The sequence below is a fragment of the Lupinus angustifolius genome, chromosome LG01 (genome assembly GCF_001865875.1).
Source record: "Lupinus angustifolius cultivar Tanjil chromosome LG01, LupAngTanjil_v1.0, whole genome shotgun sequence".
Classification (NCBI taxonomy): domain Eukaryota; kingdom Viridiplantae; phylum Streptophyta; class Magnoliopsida; order Fabales; family Fabaceae; genus Lupinus; species Lupinus angustifolius.
The window spans coordinates 1,638,574-1,662,162 of record NC_032009.1 but is presented as its reverse complement, the minus strand read 5'-3'; the positions used below and the strand labels follow the sequence as shown (position 1 = coordinate 1,662,162).

The 23,589-nt window shown below is 28.7% G+C and overlaps 2 protein-coding genes across 5 annotated transcripts; both read right to left on the bottom strand.

Annotated features, from left to right (window-relative positions):
• Positions 9,322 to 12,210, bottom strand: LOC109345534. Of its 3 annotated transcripts, none has more exons than XM_019584615.1 (5): positions 11,965 to 12,210; positions 10,742 to 11,003; positions 10,116 to 10,206; positions 9,704 to 9,788; positions 9,322 to 9,608 (listed from the first exon to the last, which is right to left on the bottom strand). In XM_019584615.1, the coding sequence occupies exons 2-5, from the start codon at positions 10,977 to 10,979 to the stop codon at positions 9,555 to 9,557; spliced, it is 468 nt and encodes a 155-aa protein (XP_019440160.1). In that variant the 5' UTR covers positions 10,980 to 11,003; positions 11,965 to 12,210; the 3' UTR covers positions 9,322 to 9,554. The 3 variants fall into 3 exon arrangements, with proteins under 3 accessions (XP_019440160.1, XP_019440144.1, XP_019440151.1); XM_019584599.1 differs by having other exon boundaries at positions 10,742 to 10,998; positions 11,965 to 12,204; XM_019584606.1 differs by having other exon boundaries at positions 9,704 to 9,770; positions 10,742 to 10,998; positions 11,965 to 12,201.
• LOC109345521 lies at positions 20,291 to 21,429 on the bottom strand. Of its 2 annotated transcripts, XM_019584586.1 has the most exons (3): positions 21,279 to 21,429; positions 21,069 to 21,248; positions 20,291 to 20,984 (listed from the first exon to the last, which is right to left on the bottom strand). In XM_019584586.1, exons 2-3 carry the CDS (start codon positions 21,226 to 21,228, stop codon positions 20,731 to 20,733), a joined length of 414 nt encoding a protein of 137 aa, XP_019440131.1. In that variant the 5' UTR covers positions 21,229 to 21,248; positions 21,279 to 21,429; the 3' UTR covers positions 20,291 to 20,730. The 2 variants fall into 2 exon arrangements, with proteins under 2 accessions (XP_019440131.1, XP_019440122.1); XM_019584577.1 differs by having other exon boundaries at positions 21,069 to 21,428.

The window sequence follows — 23,589 nt, the reverse complement described above, 5'->3', positions numbered from 1 at the left end:
TTATGGACCACTATCCATTCAAGAAATAAGATATCAGAATTCATCATAATAAGACTTTTTATCTTTATTTGTACTTTGATAATATGTGCTAACTGTAAAAAAAAATGCTTATACTGTAAATAAAATAAAGCATAAGCATTAAGCAATGTATTTTGTTTTGAGACTAATGGGTAGGATAAGTAGAATGATTGGTTGAAAAATATATATTTAAATTAAAATTGTAATAATTAAATATTTTTTGACCAATCAAATAAAGTAACACATAGAATAATACATTTTGTGCGACTCCCCTTAACATTAAAGTTAAGAAAGTAAGCCTCACTGACCATGCAATATATTGCTTAGCGGGTAAAGAAATGTATCTATAGGAAGGGGGGTTGTTGTATAATTGGAAGTGGTAGCTAGAAACTTCAAAGAAAACATTCCAAAATGCTACGTGTAAGTGTAAGTGCAAGTGCATGAATTTATGTTTGGTTAAATGTACATAGCCGTTTAAGAAGAAAGATAAATGAATGGCAACGGGGGATTGAGGTTGTTTTCAAGAGGTTGAGGATTGTTCCATAAAAAAATTAAAGAAGAAGAGGTTTTGGATTTGGCACGCACAAGCCAATTGTCTTGCTACGAGAAGATACTTAGATGAGATTATACGAATGTGGGTTATGGGGAGTCTTTGTTTTGGCATTCGTATACATTGTCGGTCCATCATGTATCATTCATTTTTAATTATCATTGTCTCCTCAAAAAATAGTAAAAATAAGTAATAAATGGTATATTAATTGTGTATCAATTTTTACACTGATAAAGTGTGTTATATTACACTCAAAAGTAAGACAATATAAACTAAATGAAGTAGACTACTGCTCCAATTATATTTGTTAACTTAGCTTATTGTTCTGTTTATCCATTTTTTCATTATTTTTTATTTATAATTTGGGGAATATTAACAAATGGAGGGATTTACTTCCTCCAAAGTACGTTTTTTAAACTTACTTTTCATCCTAGCAATCAATTCTAAGAAAATCCAATGGTTTGAATTAGTGAGTAGATCTAAATTATTAGATGTCCATAAAATTGATGGCTATACAAAACTTATTATTGGAGTAAGTGGATGGATCCTCACTCTATTAACCAATGTCATTAAAAAGGAAATTGAAAATTTTATCTTAAAATTTGGTGATTAATATGTAATACTAGATTTTTATTATCATTTTCCTTATTTTACATTTATTAAACAATACTCTTATCACATTTCTTAATCCAACTCTTATAAAAATAAATTTAGGGAGAGAATCTACTTACTCCACGTCATAGCCATCAATTTTATGGAAATTCAATGATTTGAATTAATGGATATATTTAAATTATTAGATTTCCTTAGAATTGATGGTTAAGATGAAGAATAAATTTAAACTCACTCTTAAAGTTAGTGGATTCCTACTTATAAATTTATTAAAAAATGATTAAATTTACGTAAACTGAAATAGCATGTATTTACTATTAGTTGGTGAAATTTCATGCACATAACATAGGTAAAGTATTATTATTTGGCTTACAATTCATCATGCTTTTTTTATAAGAATATTTTTGTAGTTTTACGTAGATTAAAAAACATCAATAAATTTGTCAATAATTATATGTAGTTTATAAAAATGAAATTCATTAATAAAATAAAATTATTTTCTTTTTTCACACTCAAATTGTTTTGATAAATAATAATAGTTTGGTAACAAATGTATTTATTATACAATATATTTTAAAATAGTCATATAAATACGAACAAAACTAAAATATAAATCTATAAAAATGACATTCGAGAGGAGTTTTGGTTAGGGACTTTTGGTATGCTAACTTTAGAATTAATGCTTCATCATGAGTTAATCTTTTATTAGTTTTCATCTTAGATGGAAAATATATAATTCATTATCGAAATGAACATTTTGATGTGGTAACCAAAACAAGTACATGCATGAATCTGTAAAACGTTTGAGCCAATGAAAGATTTTTTTAAAGAAAAGTGGACTATTTTTTTTATAGGAAGACTACCTAATCTCTCTCAAATATAAGCAAAATTAGCTCCTAATCAACCAAACGATTAAATTTTCCACAACGATATATTTATTAATTATTATTATTCAACAGTGAACCATTTAGATTTAGTAGTGATCCTTAAAAAGTAGTAGTGTGAAAGAGACAGTAAATCTGCATTGTCAGCATTCATAATGAAATTTCCTACCGTGTCTGCTGGGAAAGGGTGAGACAATTTGCTTGATGTTGGGTTGACTTGGAAAAGTTAAAACATAATATCTATTGAGAAAAAAATGTATATACCGATAGTATAAGAGTTTTATATCATTCACTATTCATTTTAATTATTACCGACTCTTCAAAAAGTCACGCAAATAATTAGTAGATGTTATATTAACTGTATATAAATATTTATAATGGCATTACATAAATATATATAATATATAGAGAGGGTGGGGTTCAAATTGATAAGTGTATGTGTGTACAAAATTGAACTTTGATGGTACTCAGTACTCACCTCTAAGACAATTTTGATCAAATGTACAATGGATTTGATTTCCAGCGGTTGCATGCAAATTGTGTAGGGTCCATTGCATGGCCTAATATGTGAAAAGATCGAAAATCAAACAATGGGTTACAATCAATGGATCTATTGAATACCAAAAATATCAATGGGTCTACTATTTTTAAACTTCTTTAGAATGGGTTATATAATTAAGAGATGGAGCCTTTTTACTCATTTGAAGCATCCCACAATCTCAAAAAACACATAGGATAATATTCTTGATTTAAAATAATATCCGAATATTTCTATGTTAAATATTTTGAGAGAATTTTTCCATGTTTTGAGAGAATTTTTTATGTTAAATATTTCGAATTAATTTTTATTTTCTCAACTCTATTTTAATTATGTGATTTTGTTTTCGTAACTTTGTTATCTAGCAACAAAAAAAGTATGACTTAATTATGATATATCTTATTCATGAATTGATAGGTTAAGATGGTAATCAACCAAGAGAAAAGGTGTGCCGATTTTGGTTGTTTTGTAAAATGAATCAAATGAATGCACGAAAATCACTTGTTTCAAATGGTATCTTATTTTATGTCTCAAGACAATTAGATTACTCCATTTTATTATTTTTTGTTTTTAAAATTTTTATTTTATTTATATATTAATATATAATTAGCTTAAGATAGAGAATAAGACACCATTAAAAACAAGTGATTCCCATCGTGATGGCATTGCCGCAATATCTAGTTGCTATTCCCTTGTATGGGTAATATATTATCAAGATGGTTGGTTGTGAAGACATTTAACTAAGCCATCATTTAATCCACTTAGCGTATGGTACATTGCATAACATAAAAGTGAATGATTACATATATTCATAGTTCTGACCACAAACATTACGCAACTAGTCCTATGATCAGATGAGCTACAACAATCATTCATTTAATGTTAACATGTGATATTTTTCGAATGACGCATAAATGAAGTTTTAGTGAGGATTGCTCTGAGAACACCTATAAATATCGAATAAAAATAGAAAGTGACAAATAAAAAGGTAAAATGTCTTGAATATTTTATTTCCATTTTGATAAAAGCATTACTTTGTCACGTGTCTTTCATTTTATTTTCATGTGGAAATTTATTTTTATGTATATTCGTCACATGTTAACCATACTTAAGTAAAATTAATACTTAATACACATAGTATAAAACTTTACAGAACCAATACATAGAGATTAAACTTATAAAAAACACTTTTATGTGTGCGTGTAAAAAATGAGTTTAATAAATCAAGTGTACTAAAATTTAGATATAAAATACCCATATTTCGAATTATTTTTACAAATAACCAACGTAAATAAGTGTTTTAGCCTTTAGGATCATTATTTAAGTAAAAAAAAATCCTTTAGCAAATTGAAAAATACTCGAGCTTATTTTTTAATAATGTTTATTATATCTTTTAATGATATACTTAATACACTTGTTAACACAACTTTTATTATAATAATTGGATGCATTAAACTTTGAAGTTTGAATTAAATATTATGTATTAACCATGTAATAATATGTTACAATGTCAATATATCATTTATCATTCAGACATTAATCATCATTAGCTCTTAAATAAAAATATTGCAAAAAAATGATGAATGTTGTAATAAAATTTTGCTGTTTGTGCATATATACTAAATGCTTTAGGTTTAACAAATTATTAATAAATAAGTTTTTATGTTGATATTTAATGATGTATTATCAGATTAGGGAGAGCATTTTAATTTTTTTTTCTAAATGACTACTTTCACCATTCCATACCTTTTGCATACCTCTTTGGTTTTAGATATTAACAAGTATTAAAAAATATTTAATTTGATTTATTTATAATTATCTTGACTACAATATTCCTATATATATATTTTCAATGTGTATTAGTTGATAATCATTATATTGTTTACATTGGGAATAGTTTATGTGTATTAATTGGTATTCATATTTTTAGTAAAGAGCAAAAGCCAACTAATCATTTGGCTACAAAAATTTTGGTATTACCAAGGTATTACTCATCTTTTGGATAATGAACTAATCCCTTACATGGTACGTGAGTATTCTTCCCAATAATTATCGCTTACAAGTAGGACTGACAATGAACCGAACCAACTCGGTACTCGTTCAAAACTCGATTCGTTATTTAGCTCGATAAATTTGGTTCATGAACCAAATGAACCTAACTTTAACTGGAAATTGAGCTCGTTAAATAAACGAGCCGAACTTGAGTTGAATATAGTTCGACTCGTTAGGTTCATGAGCTAGATCGATATATTTATATACATGCAAATGTATATATGTATTTATATATATAAACTAATTTTTATATTTAAACTAATTTTTATATTTGTGATGACCCAAACATTATTTTTTATATTTATGGTTATTATATATATAAACAAGATTATATTTAAATTTATATATATATATATATATATAACCGTTTGCATTATTTTTCAAAATTTAATTAATGATTTGAGTTATCTAAATGAACCATTTGAACTGAACCAAACAGTTTGCGAACTTTAACAAAGCCGAACTCGAGCTAAAAAAATAACTCGTATCGAACTCGAGTCGAGTTTCAAGCTGAACCAATCCTTATCGAGCTAAACTCTGATTCGACTCGGTTCGACTTGTTTCCAACCCTACTTACAAGAATTGAACGTTTGACTCTTTCATCGTTCTGGGGATCTAGTAAGATCTTACATCACTAGGCTAACACATAAAAACATTAGAAATGGGCTAGTTAATTAATTAACGGTTTAAAATGATAATAGTATAATTTTTTGGATGAGGGTAAATATAGAGGAAGTGGACAAATCCTTGAAAATATAAAACAAAAAAGTTTTGAAATATATATATATATATATGAAAACTAAAATTAAAAAAATATAGTGGTAGGAGTAATTAAAAAGTTGTAGGTGTAATAAATAAAGTGAGTGTGTTAATAAAAAATCAAATTCTATTGTCTTTTTAACATGGCAAAAACGTGATAATGTGAAATTGTACGTGAATCTTCTGTTCCATGGCATGATTCTCTTAATGAAGACAACCCTTATCCAATCAAGAATATGTTGAGCATAATGCATGATACGATAACTCGTGTTTGAATGATGAAAAATAATCAACAAGAGAGTGCTTGAATCGAATTCAAAAGTTGTGGTCATCATCGTGAATAGCAATTGCTATTTCTTAAAAATGGTGTTGGACGGTCGCTGATGCGGTTGTATTTAAGTAACTCTACGTCAACTGACTCATTTGTAGCACAATGAAGTGATAGCCATATGTAGATCAATAAAAATATCTAATATCAATTAAAAATTAAGTATTTATTATTTTTTTTCTGTTTTTATTTCAATCTTATTCATCTGAAGACAGTTTATAATATCATTTAAAACAACAAATCGTTGTCATATAGATAAAGAGCTCTTTTTCACATTTCATCTTTTAAACGGTATGCGAATGTTTCTATCTTTTGTTTGATACTAAATAACATAAAAAATTACTCTAATTTTATATCTTTTTCTTATTTCATCATCTTCCTTGCTTACATATTTTTATTTTCTTATTTTCTTCTTCCAACCAAAGCATAGTAAAAGGAAAATAGAAATATTTCTTTTATTCAAATTAAAAAATAGTAATAAACAATCAAAATTGTGTTAAAAGAAGTTATAATTGAATGTTTTTCTTAACAATTTCAAGTGTTGTTAAATAGTGTGTTTATTATTTACTAATAAGTGACTAATTTAAATGATAAATATTTAATTTTTGAAGTAAAGTCTTCGATTTTAGTCTTACATATGAAAAATAATATTCACGGGGAGAGCTATCCTCACGGATGTTGTTGACATAAAATAATTTGTGGGGTAGACATAAAATAACGTTTTTTTATAAGTAGAACTGTATTATTTTCTGATTCTCTAATCAGTTCCCATATTTTGATATTTCTTTTGTAAAAAAAACTACTCTGAATTCAATGTTTCTTTGAAACAAGCAAGCAAAAAAAGAGTTCAACATGACTGAATACAATGTACAAACATCTCAAACCATTAGATAAAATAATGTAGCTTTTTTGCATGAGAAATATTTTGATATTTCTGAAAATTTTATTTAATGTGAGATTCCATTTTAATACAGACTTAGACAATAAAAAACAACAAAATTTGGTAGTTAAAATTCTTTCTCAACATCAGGGCAAGAGAGCCAATGAAAATTTATTTTTGTGCCAGCAAAAGTATGCTTAAGCTCTGTTAGAGAAATATGAACCGTAATTCAATCTCAACTTCAATGTTTATAAATTCAAGATTCTGTTCAAGTAGATTTAGATTAAATTAATCTGTGTCAAAATTAATCCAACAAATAACATAACATACAATTAATTAGATTGTATTGGGTTGCCTTTTCTGTGGAAATGAATCTGCATCAAATAATGAGTTGGGATGGGCCACAATAATAGGTATGGTCATAAATCATATATAACTAGTAAATGATGAGAGTACAATCTGATTTCTGCAGTGGCTAAGAAGCACGCAATGTATTGTTGTATGAGACTAGAAACATTGGACATATTTCATGCCATCATATTGTCACGTTCCCACTTGCCAACTGAGTCTATTACATACATGAACTGTGGAAAGATATATGTATATACATATATTAATACAACATGTATATAATTAAATAACACTAGTTGAACTAAAATATTTTGAAGTTAAATACTAGAGATGCCAATCTTGCTTGTAATTTGTGATTTGTAACTCTCTTCAGAATGTTTGTCTACCTGGACCACCTCGATTATAAGATTGTTACTTCTTTGATCTTGCCTGCAATATTATTTTTTCCAAATTGGAACATTAATATTTGTTTTAATTCCCCAACTTGGATGTCCTCTACTAGTATACAATCAAATTGAAGTAGTATATGATTGCTATAGGAGATTGATTTTGATTCTATGTTAGAGTACGCTGTCATTGCATTTTTTTTAGACAACTAAGAGCCTCACTCCACCTGTCAAATTGCATTAGTCATTGCTAAATATCATAATCAACTCTTCACGTATTTCTACTTAAAATCTGTGCACTAACAGTGTAAAACTTTTTACAGTGTGAATATATTATTAACCATTAATTTATATTATTTTTATTTGAGAATCAATGATGATTAACAAATTAATAGTGAATGATTTGCTGACAGTATAAAAAATACTTACACCGAGTAACGTAGATATATCAAATCTTTCTAAGAAATTGTTTGAAAAGACTGTTTTCAAAACAATATGCATTTTGAGGACTTTGATAATTTTGATGTGGCAAAAGATCCTTATACCTAGCTATTTCAACTACATTGATTCTATATATCTATAATCTCACACTCGATGTTATATTATATTCTCACAAAAATCTTATTAAGCAAGATTGGATTGATTTTTTCCAAGTAATATAAATCATGCAAATAAATAATTTGATACGAATGTCTAACATTGAATCAATATTTGAGTTGTGTAATAATTGACAAAATTATTTTGGGTTTTGTAAAGATTCATTAGGTGAACTCAATTTCTGGAATTGCGTTCTAATCACAGAGGCACATTTGCTAGAAGATTGCGAATCTAAACTTAGAAGATAGCGAATCTAAATTTAGAAGATAGCTTAATTGAATTGAATACCCCACAAAAATCAGCCATATCTGATATTATTCCCATGCTCTGTGTAATAAAAGTAGGGTTCTATTGCAAGAATACTCATTCAATCAAAATATGAGATCATAAGCCATCAAATTAATTAAAATTAGACGATTCAACCGTAATTTAATTGTTGTCTCTTTATGACTTATCACTAACTCGAGAGTTGAAGATAAGTACATGTATTTAAATGCTTAAGACGATATGGACATTTGACCTAGATGGCATTTAAAAAACAGTGAGTTAGAATCTTGAAAAGTACAGTTAGAGTTGAGACATAACACCAACTGGCCCAATACTTGTCCAGCTTTAATGGCATACTACATAGCATAGCAATTTAAGCAACTTGATACCACATTTAGCTCATTATCTTCTACACTTACAACATCTCCCCTTTCAAAAACTAATCCTATTATACCTATGCGTGCCATCCTGGCCGGACCCACGTAAAAAAATGAAGATCAAATCTAAAAGTTCATCTATGTGTATGCATTGTCGTCCGCGCAAAGATTCATATACAGTCATTAAATCATCTATCACTCATTTGAATTTTTTTGAAGAGTCAATAATCATTAAGTACTAATGGTGAATGATACAAAATGAATAGTAAATTATACACTAATAATATATAAGACTTATACATTGTCAATGTATAAGATTCATACACTATTAGTATATAAGATTCATACTCTTTCGAAGAGATAGTTTTAGAACAGGATTGGGAATATATATAATTAATATTAATTATTAGATATAATTAACTAACTTTTAATATTTCAAATAGTTAAAATTAGATCACAGTATCACTTTAAAAAATCACTTGTCTTAAAAAAATCTTAACAATGCTTGTTAATAGGAATTATTATGCATCTAAATGGGAAATTACAATGTGCCAATGTTAACGAAAACACAAATAAGAATAGAAAAGAAATCATAAAACAAGGAAACAGAAATTTACTTGGTTCACCCAATGTGTGGTACTTGATTCCTAACCCACGAATGGGTATCAGTTGTCTCACTTTTTTGTGTCTCATTGTGTCCTAACCCTCGTGACTATAGAAGGGAAAAAGAACAGATATCTTACTACATTCACCAATTAGATTTTAGTTTGGAAGTAGAATACATCATTTACAGGAGGAGTGCAAAACAAAAACAAAAGTATTGGCTTTGCATTTGGAACAAACTTGTGTTTGATCTTTTAATCTTCTCTCACAACTATACACTAAAGTCTTTGGCAAATTAAAAACAGCATTTAACTTTAAGTGAACTTGGACAAAGCTTCAGCATTTTATCTTCTCAATCATGCATCCCTTCATGCTCCCAAACATCCACCAGAAATTTGACCATTTCCTATTTATTGAAAATCAAATTATCAATTAGTAATCTTGCATTTCACCTAAAAAAATCCCAGTAAAAATATGTATAAAAATATACAGGACACTTACCGATAAGGGTAAGGACTTGCGGAAAGGTTGTCGTGTCCCAAGCAAACTTTCATAAGTGGCATTCCAGCTACAACAAACACAATGACTAATAATCATCTGATGGGAGAGAAATTGAGAAAGACAAATGATGGAAGCTCGAGCTTGTATAGCGCCATAAAAACGGAACATATATCATGAAAATGTTTTGCTTCAGATAATTATGTTTTTCAAGAGCTAAACCATATACCCAGTATTTTTAACCTTTTACAATGAGTTTAATCGACAATCAGGCGAAGTCAGATGCTTATGAATTACTACTACTATACCAAGAATTTTGTATGGGTTTGACTATATCTAAGATGATGCCCTTATTTACATTATGATTGAAGAGTAGTTGATTAATAGGCCCAAACGTGATGTGCAGTTTACTTACTTCAGTACGGGTTCTCGTTTTTGTTGGCTTGGCTTCCTAGATCTGCTATTTTCAGTCCAGTGAAGCCTGCTCTCATTCCAGAGGATTAGACCTGCAATGAATAGCATGTATGTGATGTACAAATTAACCTTTATATTCCCTTAAAAGAAAAAAAGACACATTTTTTTTATAGGTAACTTTTTTTTAAAGGAGAGGGGGAGAACGCAGTCGCTAGTCGCTAGTCGGCTAGTGTTCGAACCCGGAGGATAACACTTGGTGTCTCACAGGTCTACAAACTGAGCTGAACCACGGGGACCAAACAAAGCACAATTAAATCAAAATAAAATGGTATTGCAACAATGTACCTCTTCAAATATGAACGAACCAAGTAAAATATTATGATATGCCACATGTGAACACCCTTGTAGAGCAAAGGCACCCACTTTGGTCATAGGACTGAACCTGATCGGAAAGAAATTTAATCCCCCACTTACCAACTTTCTCTTTACTATTTCCCGAACTAGGTTCCCTTAGAGCTTGTTATATTACCCGAAAACAAAGATCATATGCTATGCTAAAAGTATATATAGATGAGCATCCCAATTTTCATTACCAGGAAGAAAAACAGAACTCGACATAGAACTCACCTTGGTTTACAAATTCAGAATTGGTGCTTGCAGTAGAAGTTCCATTGCTATGATAAAAATTTTGATTTAATGTACTGAGAGATGAGATACTTCTCTGAGATTGAATAGTGCTGTTATCGAGATCACAAGTGCTTGAACTCCAGAAACCATCTGATATGGTTGGTTTTCTCACTGTCTGCCCCTGAATTTTTAGTCCCTTTGCTGGCTCGTCCACAGCAATAATTGGCGTGGGTTTCATACAGCATCCGAAACAACCACTGCTCTGTTATAAAACAAGTTAAATAACAACAAAACATAGCCCAATGTAAATTTTACAAGTGCATGTTGCCCTTGCTTTGAATTTTCTTAAACTCCATTTTCTTGTTTCTCTTTAACACAAGACTTTCCGCTTTTGTTATCATTAAAAAGCTTTTTATCCTTTGTCTCGACACCTCAAAGAACTAAAAATGTTTACCTAAAAAAGAAGATTTTATGGATTTCACATGGCCAAACAATCTCTCAGCCCAGGAGAAATTTCTATAAAATAATCATCGTACACAGCCATAATGTTTCATCTTTGCTATTTTAGCAATACACTGAAATTGGTTCCATGGTATGGTATTTCAAAACAACAAGTCATTAATTGACCATGGACAATGCAGAAATTTACCCCTTTAAGTTGATTCAATCAGAAATTGTTGATATATATATTCTTATGATGCATATTACCCCAAAGCAAACCTCAGTACAAATATGTACTATGAGTTATTCCATTAAATGTATATATTAAAGGTTGAAAACATAAAGTTGTTAACATATCAGTCAGTATATACATGCACTAATCATTGAAGCCCCCATATCATCCCTCATCTAATCATTCATTTAGAAATAAAATATCATATCAATAAGGAATATTAGTCAATTTTTATATTAATAAATCATTTGACTAAATAAGCATCTCATCCTCTAAGTCCTTTGTGAGATAATACAAGTCAACAATTGAAAATAGATGAAGGCAAATAAGTACCTAAACAACATGAACAAGTATATAATACCCAAATGTTGAGTTAATAACTAGTAAGTTACCCATTTTGGAAAACATGAAGAAGAAAAAAAAGGTTAAAAGTGGAATAGGAAAAGAAAAAAAGATGTTTTTTTTTCCAGAAAAAGAAAATTCATTGATGAAACTGAAATGAATAATAAATAGGAATAATGAATGAAGGAAGAAGGAGGAAGGGGCTCACCCCATGCAAGCAAAAAGGTCAGTGATCCAAGCAGTAATCATCACCATCTATCTGTTCACTCAAAATCAACACAACAACATAGATGAAGATGGAAAGAGAAAAGAAACTAAGTGGAAATTTGTCAAGGAGGAAAACCAGGAACAAGTGTTTTGTCTCTTGAGTTCATAAATAGGTATGGTTGCCTTAACTTGCCTTTATTCCTGTCTTCTGTACCACTGTCACTCTCACCTCCCACTGCCTCTAGCTTTTAATTTACATTTTGTATAAAAATTTATACACAATTGATACATTATTTGTCGTATATTTATATTATTGTTTCACATATTACAATCATGTTAGAATTAAGAACATTTTTATAATATTACTCCAACTTGGGTTCTTAGTTAGAGGAAAAACAATTTATGAGGGTGGTCTAGTCCAAACAACATTATTACTGTATTGAGGGTTACACTCAGGAAAAAAAACAGTGATGTAGCATTTTTTTGGTCCAACCAATATGAAAACAATCTATTTAAGCTAAAATGTATCAAATTTAAACCTACTAAATGATGATTTATTAAAATGTTAATAAATAAATCTAATCTAATGAAAGTATTTGAGTTTATGCTAATAAGTAAGAAATCCAGAAGAGTGTTGGTAGGCAAATTAATATAAACCATGTCATGCTAATAACAATAATTAATGTTAGCTCCAGTGGCTGTTACTCTAACAAACACCTAAGACCATGACATTGCCATGTGGGTTAAGTAACCCATCCCATTCATATTGCCAATTTTTTTCATCTTTACCAATTTTGTCCTACACCCTTCACATAACTGATTCAATGGAACTACTTTAGCACGCTTAGAAAGTTTTTTTCCTTCTTAAAAGGGTTCTGTAAGAAATAAATGTGTTTACTTTTCTTCTTTTTATAAAGCTGAAACATTGAAAAAAGAGTTTCACGAAATACTTTTTTCGTTTGATTTAAAAAGGGCGCACTGCATTTGAACCTTTTTACAAAAAAATAAATAAATAGATTTTTATACTTTATATATTTTGAAATTTAAAATGACCACATAACCGAAATGTGAGAAGGTCGTGTCGAAAAGAGAGTGAGATACATAGAGAATTTGAGATATACGTCTCAATTAAAAAGTGAAACTTATTAAATTCAAAAGCGGGAGAAACTGTTTTCTTTACTCCAAGCTTTTTCTTTGCCTGCTTATCGCTTTTGCACACTAATTCTCCACGTGCACTTTCCTTTTTTTACTATTTTTTTACAACCTTCATGTTAACAAGATGGGGATTTGTTTCTTAAGTCTGTCTCAAACCAATCACAAAAAACAAAAGTAAACAGACATCGGCACATGTTTGAGAACAGCTAATCCTTGTTTTATGTTACAGGATGTTGAGTAGATATATTCTCTAGAACTGGGCCATCAAAGGATCCCAACCCTAATATATTCGGGCCATGGGCTGTCATTGTCCCTCACACGTTTGGGCAAAAGCTTCTGGGCCTTTCCCACCACAAAAGCAAATGTAAACTTTATTTGATATAACTAATGTCACTTTTTATATAAATTCATCATAAGAATAATATTGTAAGATATATCATGTAGACTGAAAAAAAATGAGTATGGTAGTATGCAAGTGTTCAAAAATAACAACTATTTGATAAGCAATTACACTCATAAATGGTCGATATCAATTCAATTAGACTCATCATCTATGCAACCAAAAACAGTGCCCCACAAACTCTACATTACAAGAGAGTATAAAAAACTTAACATTCCACAACCAGCATATGAATAAGCTACAAAATATAGAAGCCTGAGCCTATAGTGCCTAACAAGGAAGGGCATCGACTATGAATTACAAAATATTATGTTTTATATAAACAAAAAACTGAAACAGTAGCAACAAACCAAATAATGTGTATGTCTGACTAAAACTACAATTTGCAGCGATGCAGCACAAGATGAAATGCAAGATTTTAAAATAACAAATATGTGTCTCTGAGTAAATAGATTGAAATGAAAATAGCATGAGGAGAAATAGAACTCTGTATGATAGAAATAGAATGGGTGTAGTAATTTCGGCCCATTAGACCTTTCCCCACAAGGAATTTGTTGTGGCCCTTGAAGAATTATTTCTATCTCAAATTTGTTGTAAAGTTTGTAATAAAGTGTGTAAGAGTGGCTACTTGTATAAATTAATGACAAAGGTTAGAAGAGAATAGGGTCGATGGGGAATGTGTTTAATCAATGATGTGAATTGAGTTAGAGTATTTATACACTTTTAGATCACATGAACTATGATTATATATGATGTTATAACAAAAGGACTAGTTTGTGTAAAAGCGTGCAATGGACTTCAACGTACATTTATTATATAAATCAATTTATAATATGTTCATAATTTCATCATTTGTATTTATACTTTCATATATGTATATATATACTATATATATAAAGTCAAAACAACTTATAACTACCTATATGACATAATTTTCATTTACCTATTTTGCTGTTATAATTAATAATTATTACAATATTTTTCTACCAATGTATTTTTTTTAATAATATCACCGTTCATTTTTATAGTTTTTATCAAAAAGTATAATATCATGTACAAAAAGTGATATAATTTTCTAAAATGAAATATATAAAAATTAAATATTCAATATTAAAAAGTAAAAATGCGGGTCGGTAGACACGGAGTAACTGCTGACATGCTAGTATATATAACCAAAACTTAAAATAACTACCACTATGATTCAATTTTCCTATTTTGCACTTAGTATTTTATACTTCTAAAGTAAAACCATATAATCATAGATAAATATAATTAATACATCCTACTTTAAATTGAATATTATAATAAATACAAAAATTATAACATGAAGTACATCCAACTAATTTTCTAAAATAAAGAATACAAATTTAATAACTAATATCATAAAATAAGAATACATGTAGACTGATATTTAGTTATTAATAATTACAGATGTGTATTTTCATGTGTAAAATGCATCTCACTTTAAGATTCATGTAGAATTAGTGAAATGGGTTGCCCGGTTAGAGTCCAATCTTGTTGGGCCAAAAAAATGAGGTTTATTCGGGACACAAAAATGACTACGTAAAACAAATAATGGACATATGATAGGACACATTTTTTATTACTATATATTTCATTTATGAAAGATGTTTGAATTGATTTAGACTACCATGTGAATAGTGATTGGTGATGTGTTGTGTTTATATTTGAAGCATAATTTAATAAGTCACGAAATGACGAATAGAAAGTAAGCATTCACAAATAACCCATCAATTAAAGTGCAAGCACACAACCAAATTGTATTTTAAACCATATCGGACAGATGGGAAAGCATTATTAGCGGCTCTTAGTTATTATAAAATCGTTGGTTGAGAACCTAAACTTAGGCAAAAAGCATTGGCTCTTGTTTTTTTAATCAGGTGGAGAAGCACGTAAGCAAAGTATACGGTCCACATACAAATTAGGAAAAATCTAAAATGTATGCACTAATAGTATAAAAATTTATACACAATCGGTGTATTATCTACCTTTCATTTTGATTACTTTTGTGAAGATCCAATGAAAATTGAAAACAAATGGAGGAAGATACAATAAAAGTGTAAAACATTCTTATATTATTAGTATATACATCTTTTTCTAAATTAGGAACCTCTCTTTCCTAGAAATTTCCTTTCCCTTTCTACATGAAGTTGATGATATCACAAGGAAAGTAATCCAATTTGCATTGGTGAGATTTGATGTTGTCATGTTGCTTTCTGATTGCACTTGTCAATGTGTCATGCTCCACTAAAATTAAACATTTGGGTCGGTTTACTATTTAACTGTTTTTAAGATTTTATTGCGCAATTTAAAAAATATAATTACTGTATTTATTTGTATTAAAATATTTAACATTTTATTATTTTATCCTTTATCATTTTACTATTTCTATTCAAATTATGTCTGATGCTCCTGCTGCAATATCTGCTGCTGCTGGGTATCACGTTTTTTGAGGTCTTAGACTGTTCTCTTGTTGCGTTTTTGTTTTGATTTATGCTGTGCACAAAACTATAGTTAGAACTCGAACAATTATTTTGAATATATTTTCAAAATATATTTAATACAATTATATGTTAATCTAATACTTTTATACATATATATTTGAGCTAACAATTCAAGCTTATTAGTACTCCTCAAGTTTACTTAAATAACTTCATTTAGGTGTACCTTCACATTTTGCATTTAAATTAAATAAATTCACTAGTTGCCAAATTATGGTATCTTAAAAGAGAACATCATATGCTACTAGCTATTTCTTATGATTATAGAACTACATGCAAATATTTTTATACATAACCCAATAATATTACAATTTTTGCTTGAGTTATTGCTTACTATTTCATTAGATAAGGGATCACGGTCATGTAGATGTTAATTCAAGTAAAAAGTGACACTGATTAATTCACAGTAACTTTGTTTGTCAAACATATACGGCTAGATCAAATATGTGAGAAAAAGTGGGAACAAAGTATATTACTAATTGATACCCATATCCATTAACTTGAAAGGTAGCGGTTCTTTTCAGGCATGTGAACCATTATTGCCTATTGATCTTTATTATTTATTTCTAGAAGTGTTGGTAACATGGATAAAGGGCAATTAGTTTTTCTCTAATGTGTTCTAAAAAAATGAGAGAAAACAACAAAGAATTGAACTTGAGAGGTCCCATAATAGCAGGAATTTCCCATCCATATATCCATTGTCTAACTAATAGTATATTAATGAAAACTTTTCATAGCTTTGGAAGGCCAGATTTAATTTTAAAATACTTATGTTCACAAATCACATGGTTTTGGTATCTTATATCCAAACAAAATGATTGCCTCATTGTCGAGCTGCTTACCATTCTTTACTTCTTATTTTATAGTATTATTCATAATTATGTCCTTTTTGCATCAACAAACAATGTTAAAATTTATAGTATTAAACAGAATATAGAAATCATATATTTATGCAGAAAAGTTATACAACTCCTGATATATGGTGCCAGTTTTTATGGTCTGGTCTCTCAGTTTAATAAAATATATACAACTTTTGATAATAAATCAATTATAAAAAACATCTATTTATACATTTATCAAAGTGTAGAAGATATACTTTATTTAATGGTCCATTATTTTCCACCTTTTTATGGGATTTTTTGCACTTGGTCTGGACTAACTAGAATGAAAAATAATATATTTTCCTATACATGTATTTTATTTTTGGGGAATGTGGGCAGTAAAGAATGTAAAAAGAATAGTTTTATCTTAAACATAGTAAATTTAATACTTTAATAACTAATAAAGTATCATACACTAGGTTTATGGATACAATTTATTTCATTATTATTTTCCTTGGTACTTTGATTGGTTTAACCAATACAGTAGGAAGTTCACATGGGGTTGTCCAATGATAGCAGAAGCATGTTGCCATGTTGAAGTGAGGAGTGAGATGTAAGCAAGCATGGTGGTACCATTTCAATTCTCTCCTTCCTCATTGGTTGGGATCATAAGTCAAACACTCAACATTTGTTGCTTGGGTAACTGGCCCTTAGATATTTTCAACCGAACTAATATACAGAGAAGTAAGTGATTGTTTTTTCTCATATTTTTTATAAAAAAAATATGATTTCATAATTAAAAAATAATTAAATTATTACATTTTGTATTTTATGTGTTATTGTATAATACTTCTCCATCCTTACCCTTTTCCAACATGCAACTACTTTCACGCCAGCAACTTGGAATAATTTAATGCTAAGATATACTTTCATTCAATAAGATACAGAAAGTGTGAGAAAATGTGACGCACACAGTGTCAGTGCCCCACACGCTGGTACTATATAATTTGCTTTCACATATATTAGCACCATGATTAGAAGGAATGAGACAAAGAAGCTGATGTAAAAGTTATATTCCACAATGAAGGTAACCAAAATTACCCAACATTTTTTTCTGCTGCCCATGTTGCTCTCTCGACATCAAATTGTCATGTCCCTTTCTTATGATCCGTCTAAAATGTACAAAACGGAAGCACCAGTATATCTAAAAATGTTAACTGTTGATATATTGTTAAGGGCCAAAAGGGTATCATGGTGAAAGTGGTCCTCTGAAGTGAACTTAAGTACAAGGTGAGTGATGTACTTTAATAAATTAATGGTGAATATTTTATTACTTATTCATATTACAGTTCAGCTCAGTTTATTTAGCTTTTCCCAAAATGTCTTATTTTAAGAATAAGCTTGTTAAACTAGTTAAGTTTAGAATTAAAGACACTGTGATTGAGACTTGGGGTCCTATCTCCTACTTATAGTTATTAAAATGGGTTAACACAAATCCATCAATTAATAGACGAATTTAGGTATGTATAAGCCATTTTGAATTGACCATTAACCATTTTGAATTGGCTTTTAACCATTTTGATTCGATCTGATTAGCCTTATTGAGCCATGATTCGGTCTAGGCCAAAAACAGTTTAATAATTTTGAAAAGTTGGCCATTTATCAAGTTTAGGTAATGATTTTTTATCCAAAATAACATCTTAGCCTTTTTTCCAACCGGTTGGAGATGGAACAAACCAAACCCTTCAATTCTCACGGTCAACCCAAATTGTTAGTTTCATTAGCACCTATACTCTCCACCCTGATTTTCCTGTCTCCCAAATACTTTTTGGATTTAATATATATTGACAATGTAAGTTTTTTACACTGTCAACAAATTTTCATCATCTATATATTAATTATCATTGATTCTCAAACAAAAGTAATACAAATTAATAGTTGATAATAAATCGATAGTGTAAAAAACTTTACAGCAAAATGTATAGATTTTAAACTCTTACTCTTTTTATGGCTCCATTGGGGTTATGTAATTAAATGCTTCATTAGGGGGTCTTTGCCAAGCCCACAATGTAATTAAATCCTCTCGAGATGACACGTGTCACTCGGAGCTCACAAGATAAGTATAGGCTATAAAAAAATACATAAGTGGTGGTTGGGTAAAAACTGAGCAATGTAATAAACAATAATACAGTCGTGATATAAAAAGCTGTGGCGTTTAAAATTAAAATAAAATGACGTATATAAGATATGACCTGGTCAAAATATAGCATCAACCATGTCACATTCTCATAAAGAATACACTAATTCATGACTACAACAAAATCCCTGACAATAATAAAATACAAGATTTCATGCGTTTGTAAGAAGAATAAAATGAAAGCCTAGTTGCTTGAGACGAAAAAGAATAGGGAAGTCAAATTTATGCTTCAGAGTTGGTCATATTTGTCTCTCATTTTCTACTATTTTTTGTGATATAACTTGAAGGTTGGTGGACAGATTTGAAATGAGGGGAAATAATGGATGGTTTTGTAGATGTGAATAAATATATGACTGGTTGAGTAACTTCTGTTACATTAGGTTATTGTCGATTCATGATTTAATTATTGGGTTTGCTTCGAATGTACAACTTGCAAGTTGACAAAAACTATTTTCATATTCTCAAATAAACCTATTTTATAATGATTTTTACTTTGAAATATAAACTAAAACAAATTAGTTTTAAATCATAATAGTAGTTATTATTGTAATTGCAGTTATATTTATTTAATATAAAGTGTGTAATATACATGTAAAATCAACTTAAAAATTTATACATTAGTTCATGATCAACGATAAATTTGTATTATTTAATAAAAAATGCTAATAAATAAATGATGAATATTATACTAATATTTTATAAAACTCTTATATTATTACTGTATTTTTACTTCTTCTTTATTCTGTTAGTATAGCTCAGGGCGGAGTTACCACAAAATTGCAGTAAGATTGCTCTCTATTTATGGAAACACAAATTGTATTTGTAATGTACTTTTAACGCTAAATTGTAATTTCAATGAAAATTAAAAATCATAAATGTCGTAGTTTTTAAATTTTTTAATTCACTTCTCCACAACTTTCCTCTCCAATAATGGAGAGGTTATTAGAGAAGAGTTTAACTCACAAATTGTACATGCATGATATAAATTGAGTTAGAATTATATCCATTTAATGAAGAGGGAAGTAAATAAAAAAAAATAATATAATCTAACATTTTATCCATTAAAAAAATAATAATATGTTGAAACTAGCAAAATAAAAAACTTTTCTCTAAGAAAGGAGTCTCATTCGTGTAAACTGGCCTCACGCTCAGCAAACATAGAAAAAGGGAAAAGGGTTCAGCAGAGATTTACAGGTAAGATATTTGGACCTGATGAAAACAAGCACTGTTTTCTTCTTTAAGAATTATATTAATATTTGTATTTACATGTCACAAACAACAATACAACTACACATTGAACATTAATTTCTGTTCACAATGGATGGGAAAAAAGGCAGAGTTGCACAAGAAAACTATCCTAAAATATGAACAATTTCTCTTCACAACAACCCACACACCCTGTCACAAATGACCTCATCTAAAACTAAAACAAAATAGCTTTTACTGCATCAACTATTTAACCCTTTTGATCATGTGTGGCCCCAACTACCCATGCCTCTGCTTCTATTTCACCTAATACATATACACACAGATATATATATATATATGTCTATATATACTTATACATATATGTATATATATATATATACATGTATATATTAAAACCCAAAAAACAAAGAAGAAAAAGGGGAAGATGCATAATCACAGAATATTGAGAGAAAAGCAAAGGGAATTAGAAAGAATAGGCCAAACGTTGGGAACCACGATCTCTAAGAATTCCATTGTACAAGGCTGCCCTATTAGCAGGCATTTCTCTCTTATCTGTTCCTCCATTGTTACTGCAATTCTTTTGAACCTTTGATTCTGATTTTGACTTCAAACAATTGTGTTGCCTTCTGAACTCTTCACCATCTTTACATGAATCTACCACGTCTTTTGCAAACTGCACTTTTTTCTTCTTCTTCTTCTTCTCCCTCTTTCTTTCATCTATATAACATCGACCCACAATTATGACAGTGTATAAAGACTAAGGAACCTTCATATATTTGTTTATGTGTTTAGAAAACTCACCAGAGAAAAGACAAGATCGAAGAATTGGAGAAGGAGAAGGAGAAGGAGGAATTTCATGAACAGGGAAAGACTTCTGAAGGCGCAGAGCAAGAAGGATAACGGTGCCGGAGACAGCCATGGCGGTTGCAAAAACCACACCTTGTGCGCTCATTGAATACATGGTGATGGAAACAAGAAGAAAAGGAAGAAGAAGAAGAAGATGATGATGATGATGAAAAGAAGAAAGAAGAATGGTTAAAATATATGGTAATGAAAAAGGAATACAGTGATGGTTTGTGGAAAAGTGAGGAATGGGATAAGGAGTTTTTTCATTTTTGCAAGTGAAGAGAAGCAATATTATATATAGTTATTTGGTTTGGTTGTGAAATATGAACGAGTCTCAAAATTAATATTATATTTGAATCAATTGGGAATAGGTATATTGAAAACATGTGTTGGATGGAAGGAAGAGAAGACAATAGCAATATTACTTAAATAGCAAGTGGAAATATTGAATGGAGCAAAAAAAAAAAAAAAAACTACTATTGGCAAAAACATACTAACAGATTACATTTATTTGGTGTAATATGTATATAGATGATTTATACAGGATCGTCATATTATTTATTTATAATATTTTTCTATTTCTCAATTATAATAAATATGAATGATATAATCTATATTTATATTTCTATACTACATATAAAGACAAAACATTGTGGAACTTCTACAATTATGTAATTTTCACTTCCTATTTTACCCTTTATATTATTTAATTTTTACAAAAAAACCATATAATCATAATTAATCACCACCAATATATTAATTAATTACGTCTCTCACCTTAAACTATAGTTATCATAAACACACAGAAATTATAATATAAAGTACATTGAATATAACAAATATATTTTATTATAAAAAATAAAATATATAAAAATTGAATATATAGTATCATACAATATATACACTAGTAATAATAATATATAAATATTATATATTATTGATGTATTTTTTTTTTTTGTTTATTTTTGATGTATACATGTTTATCTTCACTAAATTTGTTCAAGCACCATTTCAAGTCTAGTTAAGTAAAATAAGTATTTTTTCATTAATAGAGAGACAAATACCATATAAAATACCATATGTAATGATACTTTTAATATTTTATTTATCATAAAATTATTTTTTTGTCATTGAAAATATGATGAGAAATAATCATTTGCTTCTTAATTAATGGAGAGGATACTTACTCCTTAATTACACCCGTTTGTATACTTTGTTAGTTACATTTATCAGATTAAAATAAGTACTCATTCCATTAAAAAAATCGATATTTACAATTTTTTTATCTTGTGCATTGATGTTTTATAAAATCATGATAAATCATATATATATATATATATTCTAAATATTTTATTATTTATTTAAACATTTTTCTCACCTCATTTAACAACCACTCTTAACTTCACTTCCAAGTTTTTAATACACGTATGAAATTGACATGAAATAGATATATTCACTTTTAAATGTACTACTTTCTCTTGTTAATTGTTCTCAATAATTTCTATTCCAAAATTTTCTCCAAAATTATTAGAACTGAGATCAAGTTTGTGCTAAAAAAAACTAATTATGTAAATATGAATTAATATAAATATTTTAATCAAACGTGTTCAGCTTTGACATTAACTTCTTGATTTTCTATCCTTAAATATCAAAAGCTTCGGAACAAATAGATATATATATTTTTGGTTTAACTAAGAGTATTTCATTATTTTATGTTAAGTAATCAATCATTTTCAAAGTATATTATTATTTGTTTCAACAAATATTGTTTTGAAGGATTGAATATTTAATGTTTTAGGTTATGAAATATTCTATTAGGGAATTACATTATTAAACCAATATGTGATTGATAAATAGAATACATATATAACAACAACTAACATAACTATGAAATAAATGAATTCTCTTAATATAATACTATGAATTTAATCTCATACATCTATAAAAATAATATAAACTAGTAGTCTCTGGACATCAAAAAGATTATTCTTCACAACTGTATTTAATGGAAAAAATTAAGTGCTACGTGTAAAAAGCAAAACAAATATTTAATAAAGTCAAATCAATCTTATGGATACCTTGTTGGACTTCAATTACTTTACAATTAATGGTGATGTCATGATGTATAAACATCCTTTTCCCATTGAGCTTGTTTCATTCGAATCAAACAATTTGTGTTATGCTATACTAGATAACTAGAATAAATGGAGTAGAACAAATGACAAACTCTGGAATAAATATTTTAGGTAAAAGGAACGTTTTTTTTTCTTTCTCCGGGCTAAATTTAAATGGGGAGGGATTGAAACTTACTCTAAGATAAACATATTTTTCATCATAACCATCAATTTTATAAATATCTAATGATTTATATCTATTCACTAATTCAAACTATCAAATTTATGTAGAATTGATGACTAGAATATGGAGTAATATAAAAACTTACTGGATCCCCACTAAATTTATATAAGCTGCTAGC